General features: G+C 32.0%; 1 protein-coding gene across 5 annotated transcripts in view; it reads left to right on the top strand.

The window, feature by feature from the left end:
- The window catches only part of Pkcdelta (Protein kinase C delta), a 38,483-nt gene that overhangs the window by 10,647 nt on the left and 5,443 nt on the right, over positions 1–22,393 (top strand). Inside the window, exons 3-7 of one of the 5 annotated variants that reach the window (XM_068774213.1) lie at positions 141–342; positions 1,175–1,304; positions 10,581–10,691; positions 12,430–12,507; positions 15,616–15,752. In XM_068774213.1, the coding sequence (XP_068630314.1) occupies positions 141–342; positions 1,175–1,304; positions 10,581–10,691; positions 12,430–12,507; positions 15,616–15,752 (658 nt within the window). Of the gene's footprint in view, positions 1–140; positions 343–1,174; positions 1,305–7,222; positions 10,390–10,580; positions 10,692–12,429; positions 12,508–15,615; positions 15,753–22,393 lie in introns of those variants that run through there. The other 4 variants (XM_068774214.1, XM_068774210.1, XM_068774211.1 and 1 more) reach the window with 4 other exon arrangements.

The following is a 22,393-nucleotide window of genomic DNA, read 5'->3' as shown; positions in this document are numbered from 1 at the left end:
GTAAGAAATTGTTAAAATTTTGGTACATGCAAATGTCGGACGGAATACAGATTGATGTATTTTGTAACATTAGAAATGTTCGCAAAATAAATATTCGCATCAAATAAATAAATGTTAAAATAAATTTGAACGTTTTACAGAGAACACGAGGTGAATGGACATCGTTTCGTTGCAAAATTCTTTCGGCAGCCGACGTTCTGTGCCTTCTGTAAAGAGTTTCTTTGGGGCTTCGGCAAGCAGGGCTACCGATGCGTCGTCTGCCAGACCGCAGTGCACAAGCGCTGCCACAGCAAGCTGCTCGGCAAGTGCCCCGGTTCTAGCGCGCACTCCGATGCTACTGTTGTAAGTGTTTTCCTCTTTTGATAAACATTGATAGTTTCTGATTTATAATAGGCAGACCATCAACAATACAAAATAAAAGTTATATTAGATTCATTTAAAAAGTAGAAAATTAAATATGTTTGCCTATTGTAGGCGTACACAGTCCTGGTCATAATTGTGCTGGCTTATATTTAAATTTTAATAACTGAATAAAACAGAAAACAATATTTAAACGGCTCTCTAAATAATAATAAAACAAGACACGACCAATGTATTGTGCGTTAAATGAATTAAAGCCAAGACTTTATACTTTCGTTGCAGTTCTATTACAGAAGAATAGAAACTTTTCTATAGTTTAAGCACTCGCTTAAACATCCTCTCATGGTGTTACATACACCTATTTTTTTGTAATTAACTTCGAAGACTTGGCTCGAGCTTTTACGCTAGTTATTTCACAAGATTGTCCATACACACTTGAGATGTCTGTTGAAGACGATTTAAAATATTGTTTCATAATCATTGATAAAGTAATATTCTCTAAAATTGTGACTAAATATAATAATAAAAATAAAAAAGTAAAGGTTGTAGAGTTGCGACCACGTGCTGTTAGACTGACGACATAGTTATGGTTGTGGAAAGTATATGGATGGGGCAGCGCAAGACTGGTCTTCGGAACGATTTTACGGGGAGGCCTACACCTTTCAGTGGGCGTCTAGAACTAATATTATGATGATGTTGACGTAGCAATTCTAAAGGTTGCCAAGGTTTTTTTAATACCAAAAAGTGATGACACGTACTCTAATTTAATAATATTGACTTGATCATAACAATGTGGTTCAACATTTTCTTACAGTACCTGAGGGAGCGGTTCAAAGTGGATGTCCCGCATCGCTTTCGACCTCATCAGTTCATGTCGCCGACGTTCTGCGACCACTGCGGTGCTCTTCTTTACGGTTTTTTTAAGCAGGGACTCAAATGTGAAGGTAATTTTCTTACCTACAATTCTAGTTCAATTAAACGTACACAAAAAGGCCTAGTTGGAACACACACTGATTTTTTTTTAAAGATTATTATATATAATAATTAAGATAATAATAATATGAGCAAGTCATAATTTGTTAGAAATATTATAGTCCTACATTTTTTTGGTTACTAATTTGAAATGCGGAAATAAATGTTACATGTGCAATAAATAAAGATTTCGCATAATACGGTAATAGGTGTTTCTCTTTGAATCGTAAATTATCTATATTTAAACATTCCCAGAGGATTTTTATTAGATAAACAATACTTGTAAAGCAATTTTTGTTTTTTTTTTTGTTATTTTTTTATTATTATTGATTGTAAGGTAATGCGGTCTGTTCATAACAGTATATTTCTAATCCAACGCCGATCACTTTTACGGATATGGTTCATATAGTCCAGTAATTTCACTGGCTATGCATAAACTGGAACACAGATAAGGCTCATTTTCATTGTTTTTTTATACGCTGGACATAATGATTTTATTTTTTGTTTATTTATTTTCAAACATACAATATATTACCACAAACTTAAAACATTAATATAGCTATTAATTAAAGTAACTATTCTAGAATACATATTTATGAAAATTAAGCATTGTTACAAATACAAAGATTTTCAGAGTTCAGAAAAAGTTTTAAATTAGGCAGAGGTTGCGTCTTGGAAACGTTAATAATCGTAAATAAACGTTAAGCGTTTTCAGTGCTCGATAGACTAGGCGTAGGATAATTTCCCCTTTATGATTCTGTGCAGAATCAATTCGCTTGTAATAAAAAATTCTAGTCGTTAGTTGTCACATGCTGTAACTCCTCAATGAAAATGATCCTTGAATCATCGATCAGTGTTTTACAGTAGATATATACAATACGTTGTACTGTCACTCGAAGCTATGTCTTTATGTTTGTAAATAAGAATTTATTATTCTTCTGATGATTGAGATGAAAATAAATTAAATGTACAAAATTATCTCGAATCTCGAAAACCGCATTTATTAATAACTTTTTCATTTATTTGTTGTTTTTTAATTATAAATAAAAATATATATTTACACAATAATAATTATTAACTATTCTGTTAATATTTGCATGGATTTATTGTGCTTACAGCTGATTGTGTGTGCAAAAATAACGCATTTATTTACATTTTTTTGAATTCTTTTTGCGTAAAATTAATAAGAAACCAACGATTTCGTTTCTATTAACATAATGTATATAAATAAGGTGTCAATAATGAATTATATATGTCATTGTAATAAATTGATAAAAAAGTTTTTTTTTAAATATCCTAATTTAAAATAAATTAGAAAATAATGATAACAAGCTTCAAAAGTTATAGCTTACATTATTTTGTATTTTAAGTAACAATACTGATTATATTTTATTCAAAAAAAAAGGTAATTTAACGTGATGTATAATTAAGCTAATAATAAAATAACCTAATTAGTAAAATGTGATATTATTCCATTGCTGTCTATAATTTATGTAAATGTGTAAAATTTAAATTAAATATATATGTTTTGTGATAAAATAAAGATACATTAAGTTGGCCTATACAGGGTGATTGGTGGTAGGTGTAAAAGCTGTAAAGCTTTTTGCTGTCTAATGACCTCTTTAAAGTAATTACTTTGAAATAATTAACACTAATTTATTTCTTTCATTTAAATGCGAAATCCTTTCTTATGTCAGTACAAAGTCTACAGAAAGAGACAGTAACTAATAATTAATTTTATTATGTAGAAATCCGAATGTCGAAAGCGCTTTTTCTTAGTTATCATTACGGTATTTATTATCCTTGAAACTATTGATTTTCAGATAGGGTGCACAGTGTAATAAGTTACTTGATAGCAAACGAACTATACATTACCTTTTAAAGTTCTTCTTTAAAAATTATGAAGATTTACTTCTTCTTTCTTTTTATTTTTTTATTTAACAACCACGATTATTTTGCTACGTGTTGTGCTACTATGCTACGACTTGCTGTAGAGTAGTGCTACATATAAAGTAAATTGCGTAGCGTTCGCGGTGTCATTGTTTACAAGGCGATTGGTTGTTAGTCATTTCAGCCCATAGTCACAAGGCATAGTCTTCCCCTTAAGATATCTATGGGGCGATATACCATAATCGCCATACTTGGCGCGGGTTGACTATCGTATCGTGTTATTTATTTATTAATTATTATGATACGCAGAAGTAGCTGCTGCCCATCCCCTGGAAACTTGTTTCTAGCGGCAACAATCCTATACAATTAATGCATAAAGTGAAAATTATATAAGATCGTACCTCGGGAATCTAACCCGCGACCTACGATCAAAAATCTCAGTCATCTGCGACTGAGTTGCCACTGCTCAACCACTATCACCGCTGGTTATAAGTAAAAAAGCATTAAAGGGGTTTATATCTAGCTAATTTGCCAGTAAAACGTTTTAAATCTTTTAAACCATTTACCGATCAACCCGTATAAAGTGATCTCTGAAATATGTTATCTTAATTAATTTTTTCGTTGGGAATGCAATAGGTCAATAACTTTTGCCAGTACAAAATATGTAGTGTGTAATAAACAATAATTAATTTTAACTTGCAATAACCTGAATTTTAAAAACGCTTTTTTTATTTTCATTACGTAATTGATTATTTCTGAAACAGTTCATTTTAGGCAAGGGTGTACTAAACATTTATTGATAGCAAACGAGATATCTATTTAACCCTTTAAATTTTTTACACCCCCAACGAATTACTTTGTTTTTTACGTTACGTTACGTTTATTATTTACGTTTCGTGATTACGAATTCACTCGCCTCTTAAAGACGATTTCAATGTTTAATAACGGAAACTGTGGTGTATATTGTATATGCACTAAATATTCTACTCCTTGACTGTAAATAAAAGTTGAAGAGTATAGATGAAAATAAATTTGTATGCAAAGACGGTCATTGTGTTGGACTCTATTGTACGCTTATTGTAAAGACCTGCTTGAAGCACTAGTTACTGCTTTCGAGCAGTGGTAGCCAAGCAGTAGAGGACTGAGCTTACGATTGTAGGTCGCGGGTTCAACTCCTCGGATTCAGTCTTATATACTCGTATAATTAACACATTGTGAATCCACAATGTGTGACTTCTTTATCCTTTATAGGCGTAGCATTTGTCCTCTGTCTCGCCTGAATTTAGCGATGACGAGGTCTAAGGAGGTAAATGCTTACCCATTCACTCTTGTCTTGAAGACTACTAAGTTATAATTGTCTGGAAATAATGACGCCGGTAGGTTGTTTCACCTCTGGCTGTTCGCACTATAAAAATATTGGCAAAACGCTCAGTGCGGATGGAAGGAATTCCAACCATGTACGGATATCGTGAATCCATACGTATTGTAACCCGATGGAAGAGTTATAAGGTGTAAGTAATATGTTTATATATAATATATATTAATAATAATGCCATAATGCAGTACGTAGAATGTTGATAATATGTCAATTTTTCGCCAATGCTCCAAGTTTTGAAGCTTAGTGCTCACTAAAGTAACAATCAGCCTCTTGGCTCGTCTTTGTGTGAAGTCCAAAGTTTCGAGCTAGTACTTCGCTGATACATCACACACATGGCTACTATATTCTACACATGACCGTACTTTACGGTCCGGACTATATAAGACTTATGTGTAAACAGTAGTCGAACCATATAATTAATGAATTATATCGAATTGCCGCTACTTACAAACAATTTTCCAGAGGATGGGTAGCAGCGTCCTCTGCGTACCATAATACCACGCTGCGTTCTCCAACCCGCCTACCAAGCGTAGACATTACGATGTCCCCTCCCCCTCTCTATTTGTCTCTTTGGAGAAGTCTTTGCCATGCAATGTGCATCCATGGACTGAAATGATGACGACGACTGGTAAAATTTATGATTGAATTACATGTATTGTAGTGACAACGAATCACCAAACAACCCCTATTGTGGGATCTGAAATCTTTTGACGGAAACGATACTAAGCTCTTTCTATACCATCTTATACTTTGCTTTCACAGGGCAGTAATAATAAAGAGCTCATACCTAATGACTTGACTTGATCAGACCAGCAAGAATGTGATCGTCTGCGTGGTTTTTTAGTGTCTAATTTTCTTAGAGCCAGTACTTTGGAAGTTAGTTGTCATCAGGCGTTGAAGCCAAAATAACTTAGGACTCGTTGGTAACATATTGTCATTTTAATTTTAAACCTAATTCATCAACATTATCATTTCAGTCCTAGGACGTCCTTTACCAGACGTAATCTTAAATCTGATTAAGTAATTATATTCCCTTAAATTTTTATATATTTTCAATGTTATTTCGAGTATATGCCAGGTAGAATATGAAGCAGTACAGAAAAATGGTCTCTTGCTAAACAGCGATGTTAGAGGTACGTAAGGGCTGTAGACAGAGACGCCGGTTTGTTCCATACAGGATAACCCAAAAGTACTGAGAATGTCGATAATAAGATTTTAGAGGCAAAATTTGATATTACCCTATTTTTCCCCGAATAATCTTTCGGAGATTCAACCCCGGGTTGCCAAAGTACAAAAGTGAACTGGGTCAGACAAACACCAAACGTATTCTTTGATATTGAGACAGCAATAAAAAGATATGTAAAAGATATTATATTTATTAATAAATCACTACAGAATAATAAAATAATCTAGCTTTATTATATGCAGTAAAAAATTATATGCAGTAAAAATCTTGAGTCGTCTGAAGATATTAACATCAATTTAATCGGTGGCTTTTGTTTTGAGTCGATTATAGAATAATGTGTGAAATTAAAAAGCTCGTTTAAGAGCGCTCCACGTTATATTTCTCCTCGTAATTTGCATGTTTGTCGTAGTTCATGGCTCATCCGTACTCAATGCAAAAAAAAATAATATTAAGCTCATGTCCACGATTGGCGTGCTAGCGTAATATGATTTAGTGGCGTTGACTGCTGATAGACAGTAGTGTAATTCAACTGATTCTTAAAATCAGTAAGAATAATTAGTAACTACCGAAAAAGTTGTGCCGCACCTTAGAATATTGACCACACCCGACAAAATAAAAAAAATACATGTGCGCCGCCGTTACGTGCAATAGTGGTAGAGGAACGGCACATTGTCTGCCGATCCTCACGCGAGTATATCCAATGAGCGGTACAGCGGTTTCGGTAGGTTGTAACCATGAGGTTGATCAACCAATATGTAATTTTGTACTCCTTGAAGAAGTAAAGTTCATGGTAAACTTTCGGTAAACTCATCGCTATCTGTTTTCTTTTTATTTATGATTGATCAATAATAACTTTGAAATATCAGGTACGTAAATTTCCTTTTGTTTGAAGAATTATCCTAAATTGTTTTATGATTTTTATATTGACATAAATATACTTTGAAGTTATTAGCAAGTCTTTATATTATACACTTTTTTTATTATAAATAAAACTGCGTAAAAGCTTTCATGATTTTACTATCCTGTTATTTTAAAGCGAACATAATAATAGTTATTGTGTAATTACTCAGGTGCAAACACATAAAAACGACATCGAACTACGTAGTCGAGAACGGGCACTAAAAATAGAATAGAGTAGAGATTTATTTTTATCATGTAGAGAAATTTTCAATGCATATTTTCTGGGAAGTAAATATTTTTGGACTTTATGTGCAGGAAGAAATTTATATAAAAGATATATTTAAATTGAATATGAAATGCTCTTTCCGATAACGTTTAGTAGTATGTCGGCTATAAATGTCACCTAAACATCATCAATCAATCACCTGGGGAGTGTGACTCGCGGCGGGGCTGGGGCAGCGGTGGGCGGGACGCTCACCTGATGCCCAACCGCTCACGTCCACCGCCCTCGTCAGTCTGCGCCGCGATCTCGCTTAAGATCCGACGTCGCGCGCGTTCGCGACATTACGCGCTAAAATGCCTCTATTTTCCGAACACATTTCAAATATGTATTACAGTGGAAGCCCGTCGTATATTACCTCACCATATAGTTATAGCAGTACGTTCACCCCATTAGGAACCTCATACAGTGCGTCTTATCTTAATCCCGGTGGAAGTTACAGTAACCATTCATCTTTAGGGGGATACTCTCGGACCCCTATAACTTCTAGATGGATTCCGAGTGGAAGATCCTATTCTCCTATTCTCAGTACGATTTCAGAGCGTGGAACGTCCAGCCCTATAAGAATTAACAGCCCGAGAAGAGCACCGATTCAAAATAGATCCAATAGGACATACGTTTCCGCGACATATACGCCTCGACCAGTTAATATCAATACAGCTGATATTGATGTATCCCGCGACAAGTATCGAAATAAAACAACAAGTACACCTGAAGAATCTACAACACAAACACAAAAAGAAAACTTAAACGTTCACGAAGATAAATGCCCATTAACGCCAAGAATAGAAGAAAAACCTGAAACAGGAATTGACTCTTCGCCGGGTAATCAACGTGGTGTAATAAAACGTGATCGAACGGTAGTAAGACTACATACTCTTAAAAGAAAAGAAAGAGACTCACCACGCAAACCGGTAGAAGATTTACAAAACAAAGAATATAATAATAAAACTGAAACTCAAGACATTGCCCCTGAAAGTAAGGAGCAAACGACACAAACAAAAAAATGGAGAGAAAAACTGTCAGATGATTTGATTTATAAAGACACTAGAGAAAAGAAAACGTTAGGAGAAAAACTTGTTGAGAAGTTTCAAGTAAAGAATAAAGATACAGACGAGATTAATGTAGATTCAAATACACCTGTTATACAACAAAACATTAAAATAAGTAATAAGTCTCCTGACAGAAGATGCTCTATGGAAATGTTGGCGGAGCAAGCATGTTTATTGGATTCATTAATAAGAAAAGAGAACCTTAGCACAGCTACATTAGATTTAAGTAAAATTGGCACAAATAAAATCAATTCAGACAACACAAATAGTTTAGAAAGAGATTCTTCAGATGTACCACAAGTGTCAGATCAAAAAAGTATTCCCTTAACAACCACCAAGTCTGATCATTCATTACATAGTAGACTAAATAATGTAAAAGATCAAAAATTATCTTCAAAAAGGCGTAGTATAAAAAAATCATCTTCAGGAAGTAGTATTTCTAAATTAGATTCAATAATAGAGTTTCCTAAAGATCTCAAGGAAAAAACACTACCCGCTATTGAGGAAAGTAGACAATCATCAAAAAGTGAAAAAGTTGATGAACAAAAATTAAAAACTAAAACGCCAGTCAAAACTAAAATTACGTCCACTGTAGAAGTTACTCCACCATCCAGCCCATTAAGATTTAAAGTAGAAAATATAACAGTAGAAGAAAAACCGCGTTCACCGAAAAAAGAAATCACGTTTAGTAGTGAAGTAGTAAATGAAGACAACTTTGGTGGAATTAAAAATAGAAATATATCAACCGATATTAAAAGAAATATTCAAGACCAAATCAACGATCCTGCATCGCCTGAACCTGAAGATGGTAACTTTTGGAATAAAATTGGCAAACGTGAAACTGTTTATTTAATGACACGGAAAGAAAAATTAGACAAAGCTAGAGAAAACCAAAAACGTTCTTTATTTTGGTATCCAGAAGAAGAATGTGACAAAAATGTTAACATTGACAATATCATAAATAATAATAAATTAAACGACAACAATGAGGATAGAATTGAAAATCCGGACGAAAATAATATTAATTGCAATATTTTTGAAACAAACGCAGATATTAAAAAATCAATTGGTGACAATAATATTTGTAAACTTACTTCTCCGACATCAAATTTTTGCAATAATATTGAATCTGTCAAACCACTTAAAGACTTACAGACTCAAATACATACAGATATAACACCCGTACTACATATCAATCAGCTGGAAGCTAAAAGCGATGAAAATATTTCACAAGAAATAAACCAAAATAGCGAGAAAATTTGTGTTGGAAACATTGAAAGTGAAACTAAAATTTGTCTTAGTAGTGCGAATCATAAATATAATAATCAGAAAATAATATCTGAAAAGGATAATGTAAATACTAAAACTAATGAAATAAGACGAAATTCTGACAAGAGTAATGATAAACCAACAAAACTTTTCACGAAAAAAGGTTCCCTTGATGAAAAAGAGACCAAAAAAGAAAAGTCTTTACCTAAAACGGTGGTAAGTGATGAAAAAAGGAAAAAGGTTGGTAAAAATTCACTAACGAAAAATCATAATTCTGAAAGAGATAAAAACCATAAAAATACTGTAGAAATATCTACACATGAAGCAAATACTGTACAGATTTGTGATCAAAATCCACTAGCATCAATTCAAAAAAACATAGAACCAGTAACTCATAATATTACTGATACGAGCAAATTAATATCAATAGAAAATTCCACGGGTAAAAAGGATGTTAATGAAGAAATAACCACAACGTCTTTAAAATTAAGTAACATTAATTCAATACAAAATGTTAAACCACAAACCACAAATACAAGCATTCATAAAGATGCAATTAATATAAGCGATAAAGTAGGTGAAGATTTGTGTGCAGAAAAGAATCTTAAGAGTCAAGATGAATGTGGTAATTCTCAACCACGTTTAGAAATTCAAAACATTCCAAACAATAATAACGACGAATTCATTAAATCAACCAAAGATGTAATACCAGAAGACAGTAAGACGCTAGAGAAGCAAGCTCCAGAAATAAGTAAAGAGAGAGAACAATTAAACACAAGGCAACCTTCTGTTAAACAAATAATTGCAAAACCAGCAAAACCTGTCAAAGAAGAGAAAGCGTTAAAGCCATTAATAGCTACACCCCGACCTCTCCAAAAGAAAGTTCCTCAATTGGTCCGTTCATCTTGTTCTTCGGAAACGTCATCAGGTGATGAAACGTCTGATGATGATGAAGACGAAGATGAGTCGACTTCTAGCGAAGATTCAGGTGAATTTTTCGAATGTGAAAATCAAGATGGCAGAACATCGACAGGGTCCAATGATTCGGGTTTCGATTCTTCAGCTTCAACTTCACCTGCAGGATTCCATTGTGTTAGAAAAGGTACCGTTAAAAGATTGAATTTAGAAATCTGAATTGTTAAACTTGTTTCGTTAACATCACAACTAATCAATGTACATAGTTCTTTTAACGTATAGTATATCAAGCATGAAAGCTTTTGCATCGCTTGGAGTAAGCCTGTGTTATTGTTATCAATACTATTTTTAGCGGCGCAATTAAATTATTTGTTTTAGACTGCGATGTTAACTGCCATAGAAAGTGTGAAAAATTGACAGCAAATCTTTGCGGAGTGAACCAGCGGCTATTAGTAGAGGCTCTTGCATCTCGCACTGTATCTAGAAAAGGTGGGTTCCATGTTTATTATATCTAAAATTATAAACAAGACATAAGTTCACAGAATATATGTTAGTTGACTAATTGATTTTGTAAACTCTTCCTTGTTATAACTTTTTTCACACATATTATAAATAGTAATGAATGTAAGTCTATTAACTTATATTTCCACACAAAAGATAAAATAAAAATAAAGTACATAAAGATTATGTTTTTCCTATTTGTTTATGTGACGAAACGTTGCGCCTGGATAAACGCCAATAATTTATTTACTTGTAATTAATAATACAACGTAATGATTCTAAGTAACGAAAATCTTGAGTTGATAATCATTTACAAATAAATTTAATAAAATATCTGTTTTCATGAACTTGTCGTTCTGTAAGTTTTAATACACGTTGGACAATAGGTATTTAAACGTTTTATTTATAAATTAAGAGAAATTTATTTTTAAATTAACTAATAGCTTACATCATTATTGACGTTATTTTCAAACATTTAACTATTATTATTGCATTTACCAATAAAAATACAAAGTGTAGGAGGATTTCAAATAGTTATATCATTGAATGAATAATATTAATATTATTATTCCTTCAATGATATATAAATATAGCTCAAAGATACTTTTGAATACATTTCAACAACATTTACATTATTTTGTCGTGTACCTGCATTCCCCATTCGAACATCGTCAATGTTAAAATTGATTGACAAGATCAGTCGATTATTTGCCACGCACAAGTATGGCTGCCAGCACGAGCCTCTTTCCCCGTGACTAACCAATTGATAGTAACTATGATAGCTGATTTATTTGGCTACACTTCAAACGCTGCGTAGTTTTTATTGCCCAGAACTCTTTACAATTGACGTCGAAAGGTTGAATGTTATGTTTAACAGCCGTTTGGTGGATTTCACGGTTTCAAAATAAAGGCAGAAAACTACAGGATACTTTGGTAGTTTTTTATGACTTTTTAATATTTTTTTAGACAATTTTAGCCAGGTAATATAAAGTTTTTCTATTTTAGAAAACTTTAATATTTAAGTACCAATATTTAGCTAGACATATTAAGCTTTTACATCTATTATCAATCCCCCATAGATAACCACTAGAAGACAATGGCAAAAGAGTTTTGATAGGTTCAAACTTATATCAGCCAAAACTACCAACAGTCCAACTTCATAGTTGGCCTTCTATCTGCATTCGGTGCATTCCCTAAGCCTAAACTTTTATGCACTATAACTGTATAAATTAGTGCAACAGTGACGTAAAATTAATTTTTTTTATTAAAGATAATTTTTGTGACACTGTTTGGTACAAGACGATTATGAATTACCAAAGCATACAACTTTCGTAATTGTAACCATCACAATAGTGAAAGAATAAGTTTCGTACTTTGATTTTCATGATTTTTTCTGTATTAATTTGGTATAATTAGGTTATAATGCGGGTGAAAATTGTCTGTACACTAGTACTGTCCACACATACACGTCTTTACCCATTCATATCTAAAAAGATGCATTACTCTCTTAAGATCTATAAGGCATTTTGATTTTTTTATTCATATCACTTAAAAAATATAAATGCTAAGGACTAAGAAGAATTTTACGATATGTTATGAGATATATACTTAGTATAGTAGTAGTTAATTAAATAAATTATTAAAAAAGACTTTGTATTATCACTTAATATTGTAAATTACTTCTTAGAGTATTACAAATTGCATGCTTCATTAGACATATGTACAGGTGGAGAATACCCCAGCACATCAACGGGGAATCCCCCTGGCCAGAAACTAGGTTCTGGTATATTAGAACAAGAATTGGGTGAGAAATATAAATCACATTGGCATACTGTGTTCTTATTTGTGTTTGTAATTTGTTAATGTTATTTTGTGTACTTTTTTTTAGCTTTTTAATTTCGGCCTTTGAAACTAACATTATTGTAACATTTTTCTATAGCATGAATAAATCTTTGTTATTTTTAAGGTAAGTTTCTGTATTGCCAGCTAAACTTATTTCAATTCAAATATCCTTAAAAAAATTTTTAGACGATCACGATGATAAATACATGCATACATTTTCGACACAATTAGCTAAAAGCGAATTGTTTTTTTATCTTATTGTTATAACGATGTTTAAAGAGCTTTATAACTTTCTTTGGAAACTCTGATTTTGATGAATTTAAATTCCGCATTCCGAGTCATCTGATGTTATTCTTAGAACATTTATTTTAATTTTCATTGTAAAAAGAGTTATATAATAATGAAAGCAATATATTTTAAAACCACTTTATAAATATAGAGGTTCCGATACCTGTTAAAAGGTGTTATAAATTTATCAAAAATTATCCTCACCCTAACTCATCCCACATCGAGTTCGCGTATAAATATTCTCTAAGGTCAACCGGTGCATAGTGCACTGCTGATGTTAGACAGACATCTGCACTAATATCTTAAATCGATTAGATAAATACAGCTACAGAAGCTTCAAAAGCCTTATTTATTTTATAGACAAATATTTGCACCTCTGAAAAAACTGTATTGCAAATTTTATTTCTAAAATTCTTTGTAGCAATTTAACAACTAAATTTAAACGTAACTGACATCTCTTAAATGTAGATGTAAACTTCTTTTGTATACACTATAAGTTTGTACAACGTTTGAGTTATCACTTGCTGAATACGGCTGCGTAAGAAGCCCACAGCTGGGCATAGGTCTCACTCATAGGACCGGTTTGAATTGGCTTGCAGTACGCTGGGTCATCCGACGTCTTAACAAGGTCGTCTGTCCATTTTATGTGTGAACGTCCATTGCTGTGTTTGCTGATACGTGGTCACTAATCCAGAACGTTAAGACCCCATACCTTCTGTGAACTGTGTGGCCTGCCTGCAGTGCAGTTACACAGCAGAGATTATCTCGGTTATTTTCATTCATTCTCATTCCTTTTGCTATCTCCTAAAAATATCGACCATAACGGCCCTCCTAGCCCTCTCCATGGCTCTAACATGTAAGTAATTTCAATGAATTTATTAATAAGGTTATAGAAAATCGGCTTCAGGCTGAAGCCTTTTAGCCTTTATCTTATTACTTTACTCGCTGGGTTAGTACATCTAGTAATCGCACTTTTTTAAACGAGTGAAAGCGTTAGATTATTTTATTGCTGATCAACTATTGTAAATAAGTTTAAAGATTATTTTAGCCATGCGGCAACTTTTGCAAAAGGGTGTAATCATTTTCCAAGGAACACAAACTGCAGGAATCGATCTAAAACACTCCACGTCGCAGGGTAGATAGACCTCATGTAAAGGATTACATCTTACATTGTTATCAAGGACCAATGAGATAGCAGATATATAACTCCATTTTCTTCTATTAAGTCTGTCCGGCAAACACAGGCGTAAGTCTAAAGGTTTATGCAGGATTGGTAACGCATATTTGGTCTTACTGGCAGTCAATCAATTATAGACAAGTCACGGAACTAATCATTGTCGCCGGCCGTGCATTTCTCCGACTTAAGACTTAATTTAAAAAGTAGAAGCAAACTAATTATTGGGCCACTAAAGAGAAGGTTAAAGCTTTCAATAGCTATAATTAATATTATATAAAAGCTTGCTGTCAAAGGCTATAAATACTTTGTATTGTAGTCAGAAGAAAAAAATAAATCTACTCACACTGAAATAACTAATCTGTACTGTTAAAATTTGGTAAAAGATGAAAGATTAGTAATACGCGGTTGTTTTAAACGTCATAAATTTTCTAGTGCAAGCTCTAAGAAAATTACGCGCTTTTAATTAATTGACTGCTTGACTTTATTACTATATTAACAATTTATAAATAATTCTGGAGTAGTAAACATACTTCGTAATAAAATCAAATTATGATTATGACCTTAATTATAGTATCATTAGCTTTATACGACTTGATGTATTTTATGTTCAGTGTTGCAATTTGGTGTCTTTTCATATAAATTTATACATATTAGATTATTTTGAGTTTTAATGACAACTAATTTCAATATCAAAAGGTACTAAACGAAGTTTTGTATTGCTTGATATCCAACAATATGTTAAAACAAAATGATGCGCTATTTGTAAGACATCAGGCCAGCTGTTATCACAATTAAGTCAATAAATTGAAAAAAGTTTGAATTGTCAAGGTCCAAATTTATCTACGGCGACCTTGATATTGCTCTGTCTGAGCTAAATATTTTTAGCCGCACTCTTGAACATGCGCAAGATGAAAGAATTAATGTCTCGTAATCGGATTATGTCATTTTGATATATGTAAACAATCTGATCATGAACTGCAACGTTCTCTCTAGATGTTAACACTTTATTAAATCAATATAGCAACTTCTTATTGTTTTAGTTGAAATAAAAAAAAAATGGCGTTTTGATTAGTATGCAAAAAAAAGTTTTCACTTTAGTTTGATTAGTTTGCAAAAATGTCAAAATTTACTGTCTAATAAATTATTTACTGTACCATAATTATTCATCCGAATCTTAATTCATTTCATTACGGAGAAAATTCAATTTCTACTTTAAAATACATTTTACAATATAGAAATCCCACCACTAATTTTGTAAAATGAAAAGTTTCCGTTGACATTTACTGTTGTTTCTTTTTTTTTCATTTTAACGATTTTATGTGAATTGGCAACTTATAAGAGAAATCAGTAGAAAAACAAATTCAAATTTTTAATACATTCTCGGAACCTTCTAGAAGTGATGAATTAACCTAAGTGATAAACATATAGTGGTTTTAAAATATTTTGCCCTCGTGTTCTTCTAAAACTTTATCGTCTATAAACTGTCGCAAAGAAAAGGTATTGAACGAACGAACAATTGAATGAACTATTACGTGCTGTTCAGTGCTTTTGAAATTAATTGACATGTATTTTATAAATATAAATGAGATATTAATATTTTCACAGAACAATCAACTGCATATGGGCTGTTTAGGAAGACTGGCCGGTTCACACCTCCGGCGAGGTCAATTCCACGGTTTAGAAAATACACCATTGAAGATTTTCAATTTATTAAGGTGTTAGGCAAGGGCAGCTTTGGCAAGGTAAGACATGTTACGGTAGCGTCACAAAATATCTTATTTTGTCACAACAACATCATTCATAGAAAAATGTGATTTACCAACAAGTAAAGGAGCAAAAAATTTAAATAAAAACCAAGAATTTAGCAATTTCTCTGTCTTTATTATACACTCGCTCTAAGCATGTGTGAATATGACAAATGGTAGAAGTTTCCGCGAGAAGTATTTACATTCATTTTTTAAAAGCATATATAAATAGTCCGTACGATTAGTGCCGATACCTAGTGCCAGTTATAGACCCCATTGCCGCTGCCAGCGGCTCCACTCGTGTGTATTGGGGTCACCGAGAACCGTAATACCTAGTGTTTTTAACAGCAAGTATACAACAGCGTATTTTCAGCTATTCCAATATTGTCCTGATGCGTATGAGAAAATATGAGACATTGCTCACCTTTTTTTTGCTTTAGAAAGGAATTCGGGTGTGTTCATCATGTATGTTTTTTGCTATGAATTTGCTTTACTTTGGCAATGTGATTTGTTTATTTTATTTTAACGGATTCGCACTTGCTAAGGCACCGAGTTTATGGAATGTATATTGCTATTTATGATCAAATTAATTTCGAAAACAAAACCCACTGTAATAAAAGCTATATCTACTCATCATGAAATATCGATAATGTAGCATTGTATCCGAATGTATAGAATACTTGTATAGGATTCCAGAGACATCGTACTTTGTCGGTACATAGGTGGCACTAAAAACGTAAACACTTAATTTAGTACAAAAATATAGTGGAGGTGGAAAATCTCTTTTCTTTTTCCTTTCATTCGTAATAAATTGTTGTTGTAAGCCAATGTGCGTAAAAACTATACTTACGTAACTGACCAAGCGAATGACGTAATAATGAACACAAAATAAGATTGCATTTGACCGATCGAAGCTTCTAGTTCTTTTATCGTCATAAGGTAATCGTAACTTCCTGAATATCACTCGACAATTAAATTAGAAAATTTATGTGAACACATTTTCCTAAAAATAAACACGCAAAAAATGAAACAAGTGAATTTGCCAAGAAAAGTGGCCATCGGTATAGAAAAATACAAGTATATTTAATACAGTATTTAAAAACAAGATGTAGAAACTTTGTTGAGAGACACGTCTATAAAGCTCAGTCGTGACAAACGCTACGATCTAAAAACAAAATATTGCAGACCACGCGCATTTGATTTATCATTAAATAATAAGATTGATTGATCTCTATGTATCAGGCGATAATTAGACGATAATTAAATTGTATAAATATGCACTAATATATAATAACAGATGCTGTGTTACGATTAAGTTATGTCAATTCCAGAACCTTCTATTATCTAAAAAGAAATTTGAACACTTCTGGTCCTCTATAAATAATGTAGAAATCTGTTACACTTACAACTATTTTATAGACAATTCTATATATAAACTTCAGAGTTTTTTGTACTCTGCGTAGATTTTATTTTTCTTTTATACTTGTTCTGGTCTACCCTAATGCACCCGCATTAGGGTAGACCAGAACAAGTCAGGGACATTGTTCGATACACAAATTCTTTTTGAACAAATTTTTATTGCAGAAGTAAGTTACAGAACCTAGATCAGCTGTTATATCTAATGTTCAAAAGTAAAACCATCTTAATTATCTTCAATATAGCTTACTTTAAATTACTTATTTGTTTGACTTAATTACGTTATTACCGGTAAGCATTTTATTTCGTTTCTAGATTTCTTTTAAAGCTTTTTTAGCTACCTTGTCTGCCCTCTTTTTTCCCTCAATCCCTGTGTGGGCTTTTCACAATATACATTATAGCTCGGCACCAGATACAATACTATACATAGTATTGGGAATTGGGAAATATTCTTTAATTTTCTATTGCCAAACATAAAATTTGGGGGTCACAACAATATCCTACATTTTTTTTAATTTCGATGTCTATCTATATCTAGAATTATATGTGTATTTTCGATTTTTTATAATATTAAGATTTATAGTAATAAAACTGGCAACATTTCACGTTATATAGATAGAATAATAAAAAAAAATTTTCGAGAAATAACTATGAAAGTAATATTGAAATTAGATGAAATAATTAGTCATTGGGTAATGAATTCGTATTTTTTTTAATTTTTTTTAGAATACTCTATCCTTTAATGTCTTTTGGCCGAGAGCCATAACTTTGGTAGTATGTACTACAGTCTGCAAAAGTTGAGATTGTAACATTAATTCTGTTTAATCATATTTTATTAAATGATTTTCCAAAGTGTTAACAACAAATATGGTTATTCAAAATCAAATTCAATTTTTACACAGGATTTATCACATCTTCGTAGACGTAAAGATGAGTCTATCACCTGTTCCGATAACGATTGCCTCAGACCTGAGAAGAACAGGCAAACATATTTTATTAACATTGTAATAGCCTGAAGACAAACACATCATTCCTAAGGTGTGTTATCTTTCATGAAGTCGTTTGTTAGTATTAACCCTTAGCACATACACAATCTTTAATCTTTTAATCGTTTAATCTTTTAATCGTTTAATCGTTTAATCTTTTTTAAATCTAGCTATGGAATCTTTCTCGACATTATCTGTGAACCTATTGTGAAAACGTATACATTGCCTATAGGAACCTTTTCTAACTCGACTAAGCCGGGACTTAGGAATTTTAAATTCAATTTTGTTTCTGGTGTTTACGAAATATACATAACACTTTCTGGGAAAATACATATAGTATATATATATACATATCTTGATAAGCTCTTTCTCTGATCAGTTAATTAAACCATTATCTCTATTTTGAACATTAGTTACTGACAACATTTATAATGTAGCTCAATTCATTCCGAATCTAGAAATGTTTTAAGTACTTTACTATCAAATATAATTCTAAACATTTAAATAAAAATTGTCGTGTAAAATATATTTTTGTATGATGGTATAAAATTATCTAGGCTTTTAATGAACCATGGATTATATTTATACCAGGCGTCTTATTCGTCGCTTCTGAGACTTACGAGAAATGTCAAACTATCTATTTATATTTTGCGTCCGGAGTCCAATGAACTTAATGCGAAATAGCCGCAGTAGCAATGCAATTAAATTCATTGACGTAAACATTTTTCCTATTCGTGTAAACGATAAATATAATTTTAATAAGATCTCAAAACTGGTTAAAGATTTTAAATGTTAATATATTTTTTAAATCCATAGTTGTTGATTTAAAGCATGGTTTTTTTAAATAATCATTTAGCCTTTACTTGTTTTGGTAAAGTAACATTAAAATCTTAAAGACGAATGTAATTGTTCTAAGAAAACTCCAGTGTTTCTATTTTAAAATTGCTATTGAAAAATATCTTCCGTTACATTAAAGCAGACTTATTTTTTCGTGTGATTTATTTACGATTAGCCGACCGGCATCACATGACTCGACGAAATGCGTATTGTACATGTTCAATATTATTTATTATATCGTGCCACAATGGACTGTTCTATTGATTCGGTTTATTTAAATAGCATTTAAATAAAAGAATAGAACTACACTTCTATTAAAGCAAAGCACGTGATAGTTTGGGAAATACTTAAATAGGCCAGATGCGGCTATGTACGTAATTTTTATTTCAAAACTAGTGCCCTATCAATCTTATAAGTTGGTCCAATTACACTCAGACTACCCTCTTCATCATCGTAGTCCTGTCCATCGTATTTAGCGTTCTTGTCGAATGAGGTTGAATTAAAATTATTTATTATTAAACTGTTACGTGAGAATAATAGTCGCTATTCTTAATATAGACATCTGTCTTTCTCTTTTTGATAATGTGGTATGATGGTATGGTTTTTTTAAATACAATTATATCGTTGGATAAAGGTAAAAGTAAAAGAACGATCAAAACCTCTCGGAAAGATATTACGAGTATAGGCAAATATATAACGTGGTAGATGATTACATTGAATTTATTAAGAAAGTTGTGTTGTGTCAAGGGAGTTGTGCCCAACAAGAGTCCCGACCCTCAGTAGTAAAAGATATGACGCAGAGAGAAAGAGGACGGTAGCTAGATTTTGACAGCAATTAGGAACTGTCTAGGACCGCAGATATGTGTATGTAATCATTTCGTGTCATATTTGCAAGTCATCTGGTTGAGTTACACGACCGTACGTCTTGGCAGAAGACTTGATATGCATCAGCACCACATACGTATCATGCGATGCAGATGGAGCGATCCCCAAACAGCATGGCATGTTGCCCGCCGCGGTTCACCTGCCGCACTCTCTCGTCCCTCCGCCATTCTATTCCCGATCCTGACATCATTGTCCGTACTCTGATTAGCGAACATGGCACGTGTCTTTTCCTATAATTTAATTATAAATAATTTGTTATATTTTTCAGCTGTCATCGTCTATATACAGACAAACAAATTATCAGATAACATTTATGTTTAGCTCTTCTCCTCGAACATCGTAATACAAAATAAATAAAGAAATTTTGGCAAAGCCGTCTTGGTGTTTAGACCAGATTTTATTCCAGTACTCAAATTTTTTACATAAATTAACTCTTTTTATATTTATTTATTACAAATACTTATAATAAATATACTTATAAAAAATATTATTTATTACATAATGAACTAAAAATCTTCGGTTTTCGGTTATATATTTTTTAGACTAGAAATTATTCCAATTAACCACATGTGTACTACAATTATCTTTTATGTTTTATTTATTTTATGTGGTTTATTTATTATGTTATGTAGTTTCGTAGTTATCATGACCATTGATAATTTTCGATTTTTTAGTACTTAACATAGTAATTATTAAACTTTTGTGCCAAAATAAAAGATTTCATGTGTTTTTAACCTTTATTTATTACATTGTATATTTTCAAAATTCTCGGGAACGTTGATAATAAGATAGATTTTCGATTAATAAGTATTTAGACTAAAAATTATTTAAATAGACAACATTTATAACAAAATAAGTGCTTTGTAAGTTCACTCAATTATAAACAACAAACATTCCCAAAATTTCTTCATTTTGTAAGTTTTGTATCCTAACTCTGTTACCTAATTTTTTCATCATTGCTCTTTTGCGCCCTCTATTTTATTCAACAATAATAACATTACAAGGCTAATATAAAATAATTTTTATGTTTTACGAATTCTTCTGTTTAAAAAAAAGGTCATTGATACTAATATGTGTAAAATAAATCGTGCTTAATGTGTCCTTCCACAACCTTTTGGTTTTCACCTAAGACAATTAACATATATTTGAAAATGTCGTTAAATATTTATTTAGAAGACAACCATTTTTATTATGTATTGAAAGCGAGAACCTTAAACTAAATTCTCTCATTGTGTACAATGGAATATAGTTTATTACATAAAATAAAATTAATTTACGCTAAAGTATTTACATTAGAGTAATATTTTTCAACCAATAACTGTAATAAACAATAATATTAGGATTTATTACGTATTTTACAATCACTTGCTCAGCTACACGATGAAGTATATAACATGAATAACTATACTTTCTTTTGGATTCTCTAAAAAGCTATTTGAGCTTTCGTTAAGTAAACATGAAAAGAGTAAAGATAAAATATTTTCTAATATTCAACAAGACAAGTTATTATTATCTACTACAATGTTAATACTTCTATTAAAAATGGAAATGTTTGAAAGATATGTCATTAAAAGTTACCAAAATAAATAAAAGGTAGCTTTGCTCTGTTAATAAATATTAAAAATCATTACAACAGAAGATTGACCTAAAACAAAAACGTTCAGAGTTATTCAAAATTATATCACCGGTGTCCCCATCTCCGAGTTTATACACATTATAATGAATCGCGTTTGAACACGATACCAAAGTGTAACACGACCCAAATAACGCTCGGAACATCTTCCTGGATGCGTCGTTCGACCACTTACATTTGACGTCGGGTTAAAATAACACGGAAATGCATCGATTAGTTTAAATGAAAGGAAATAAAGATTCATTTGATAATGCGTCAACAACGACTTTAAAACTTTTCTCAGATAAATCGATTCATGATGCACGCATGGTTATTATTAACTCTGCTTTTCCTCTGTAGATCTCTAAAACAATATATAGATTGTAAAAAAGTTTATTCTTATTCGAGACTGCGTGGGAGTTGCGGATTAGATAAATAAATTACGAGCACTACCCATTTTTTATTACATGTAACAGAACATCCAAACATACGGATAATTTAATCTGTTGCATTTGTAAAATTGGCTTACACCCAGTATAACACAAATAGGTTAATATTATTTATTATTATCCAATAGAACATCTAGTTCTACAAGAGCTATAATTCATTATATACATAAACAACTGCCGATAGGAACTTTGTCGGCGTGTCATAATTTGTGTAAAATGTTTGTTTTAATTATAAAAGACATGATTCAAAATATATAAAAAAAAATACCATCCATCCGCAGAAGAAAAGTTACCAACGTAGCCCGAAGAATAGCTCGTCTGAAATGCCAGTGGGCGGGGCATATCGCTCGTGCAACCGATGGCCGTTGGGGCCAAAAGGTTGTTGAGTGTCGACCACGAACCGGAAGACACGGCGTGGGTTCATTCCCCGTTAGGTGGACCGACGACATAGTT

Source organism: Battus philenor, unplaced genomic scaffold (assembly GCF_028537555.1).
Source record: "Battus philenor isolate CCGP_79_NKW_IND1 unplaced genomic scaffold, ilBatPhil1.0.hap1 SCAF_7, whole genome shotgun sequence".
In the NCBI taxonomy this organism is placed as follows: domain Eukaryota; kingdom Metazoa; phylum Arthropoda; class Insecta; order Lepidoptera; family Papilionidae; genus Battus; species Battus philenor.
This window is presented reverse-complemented; position numbering and strand designations above follow the sequence as displayed.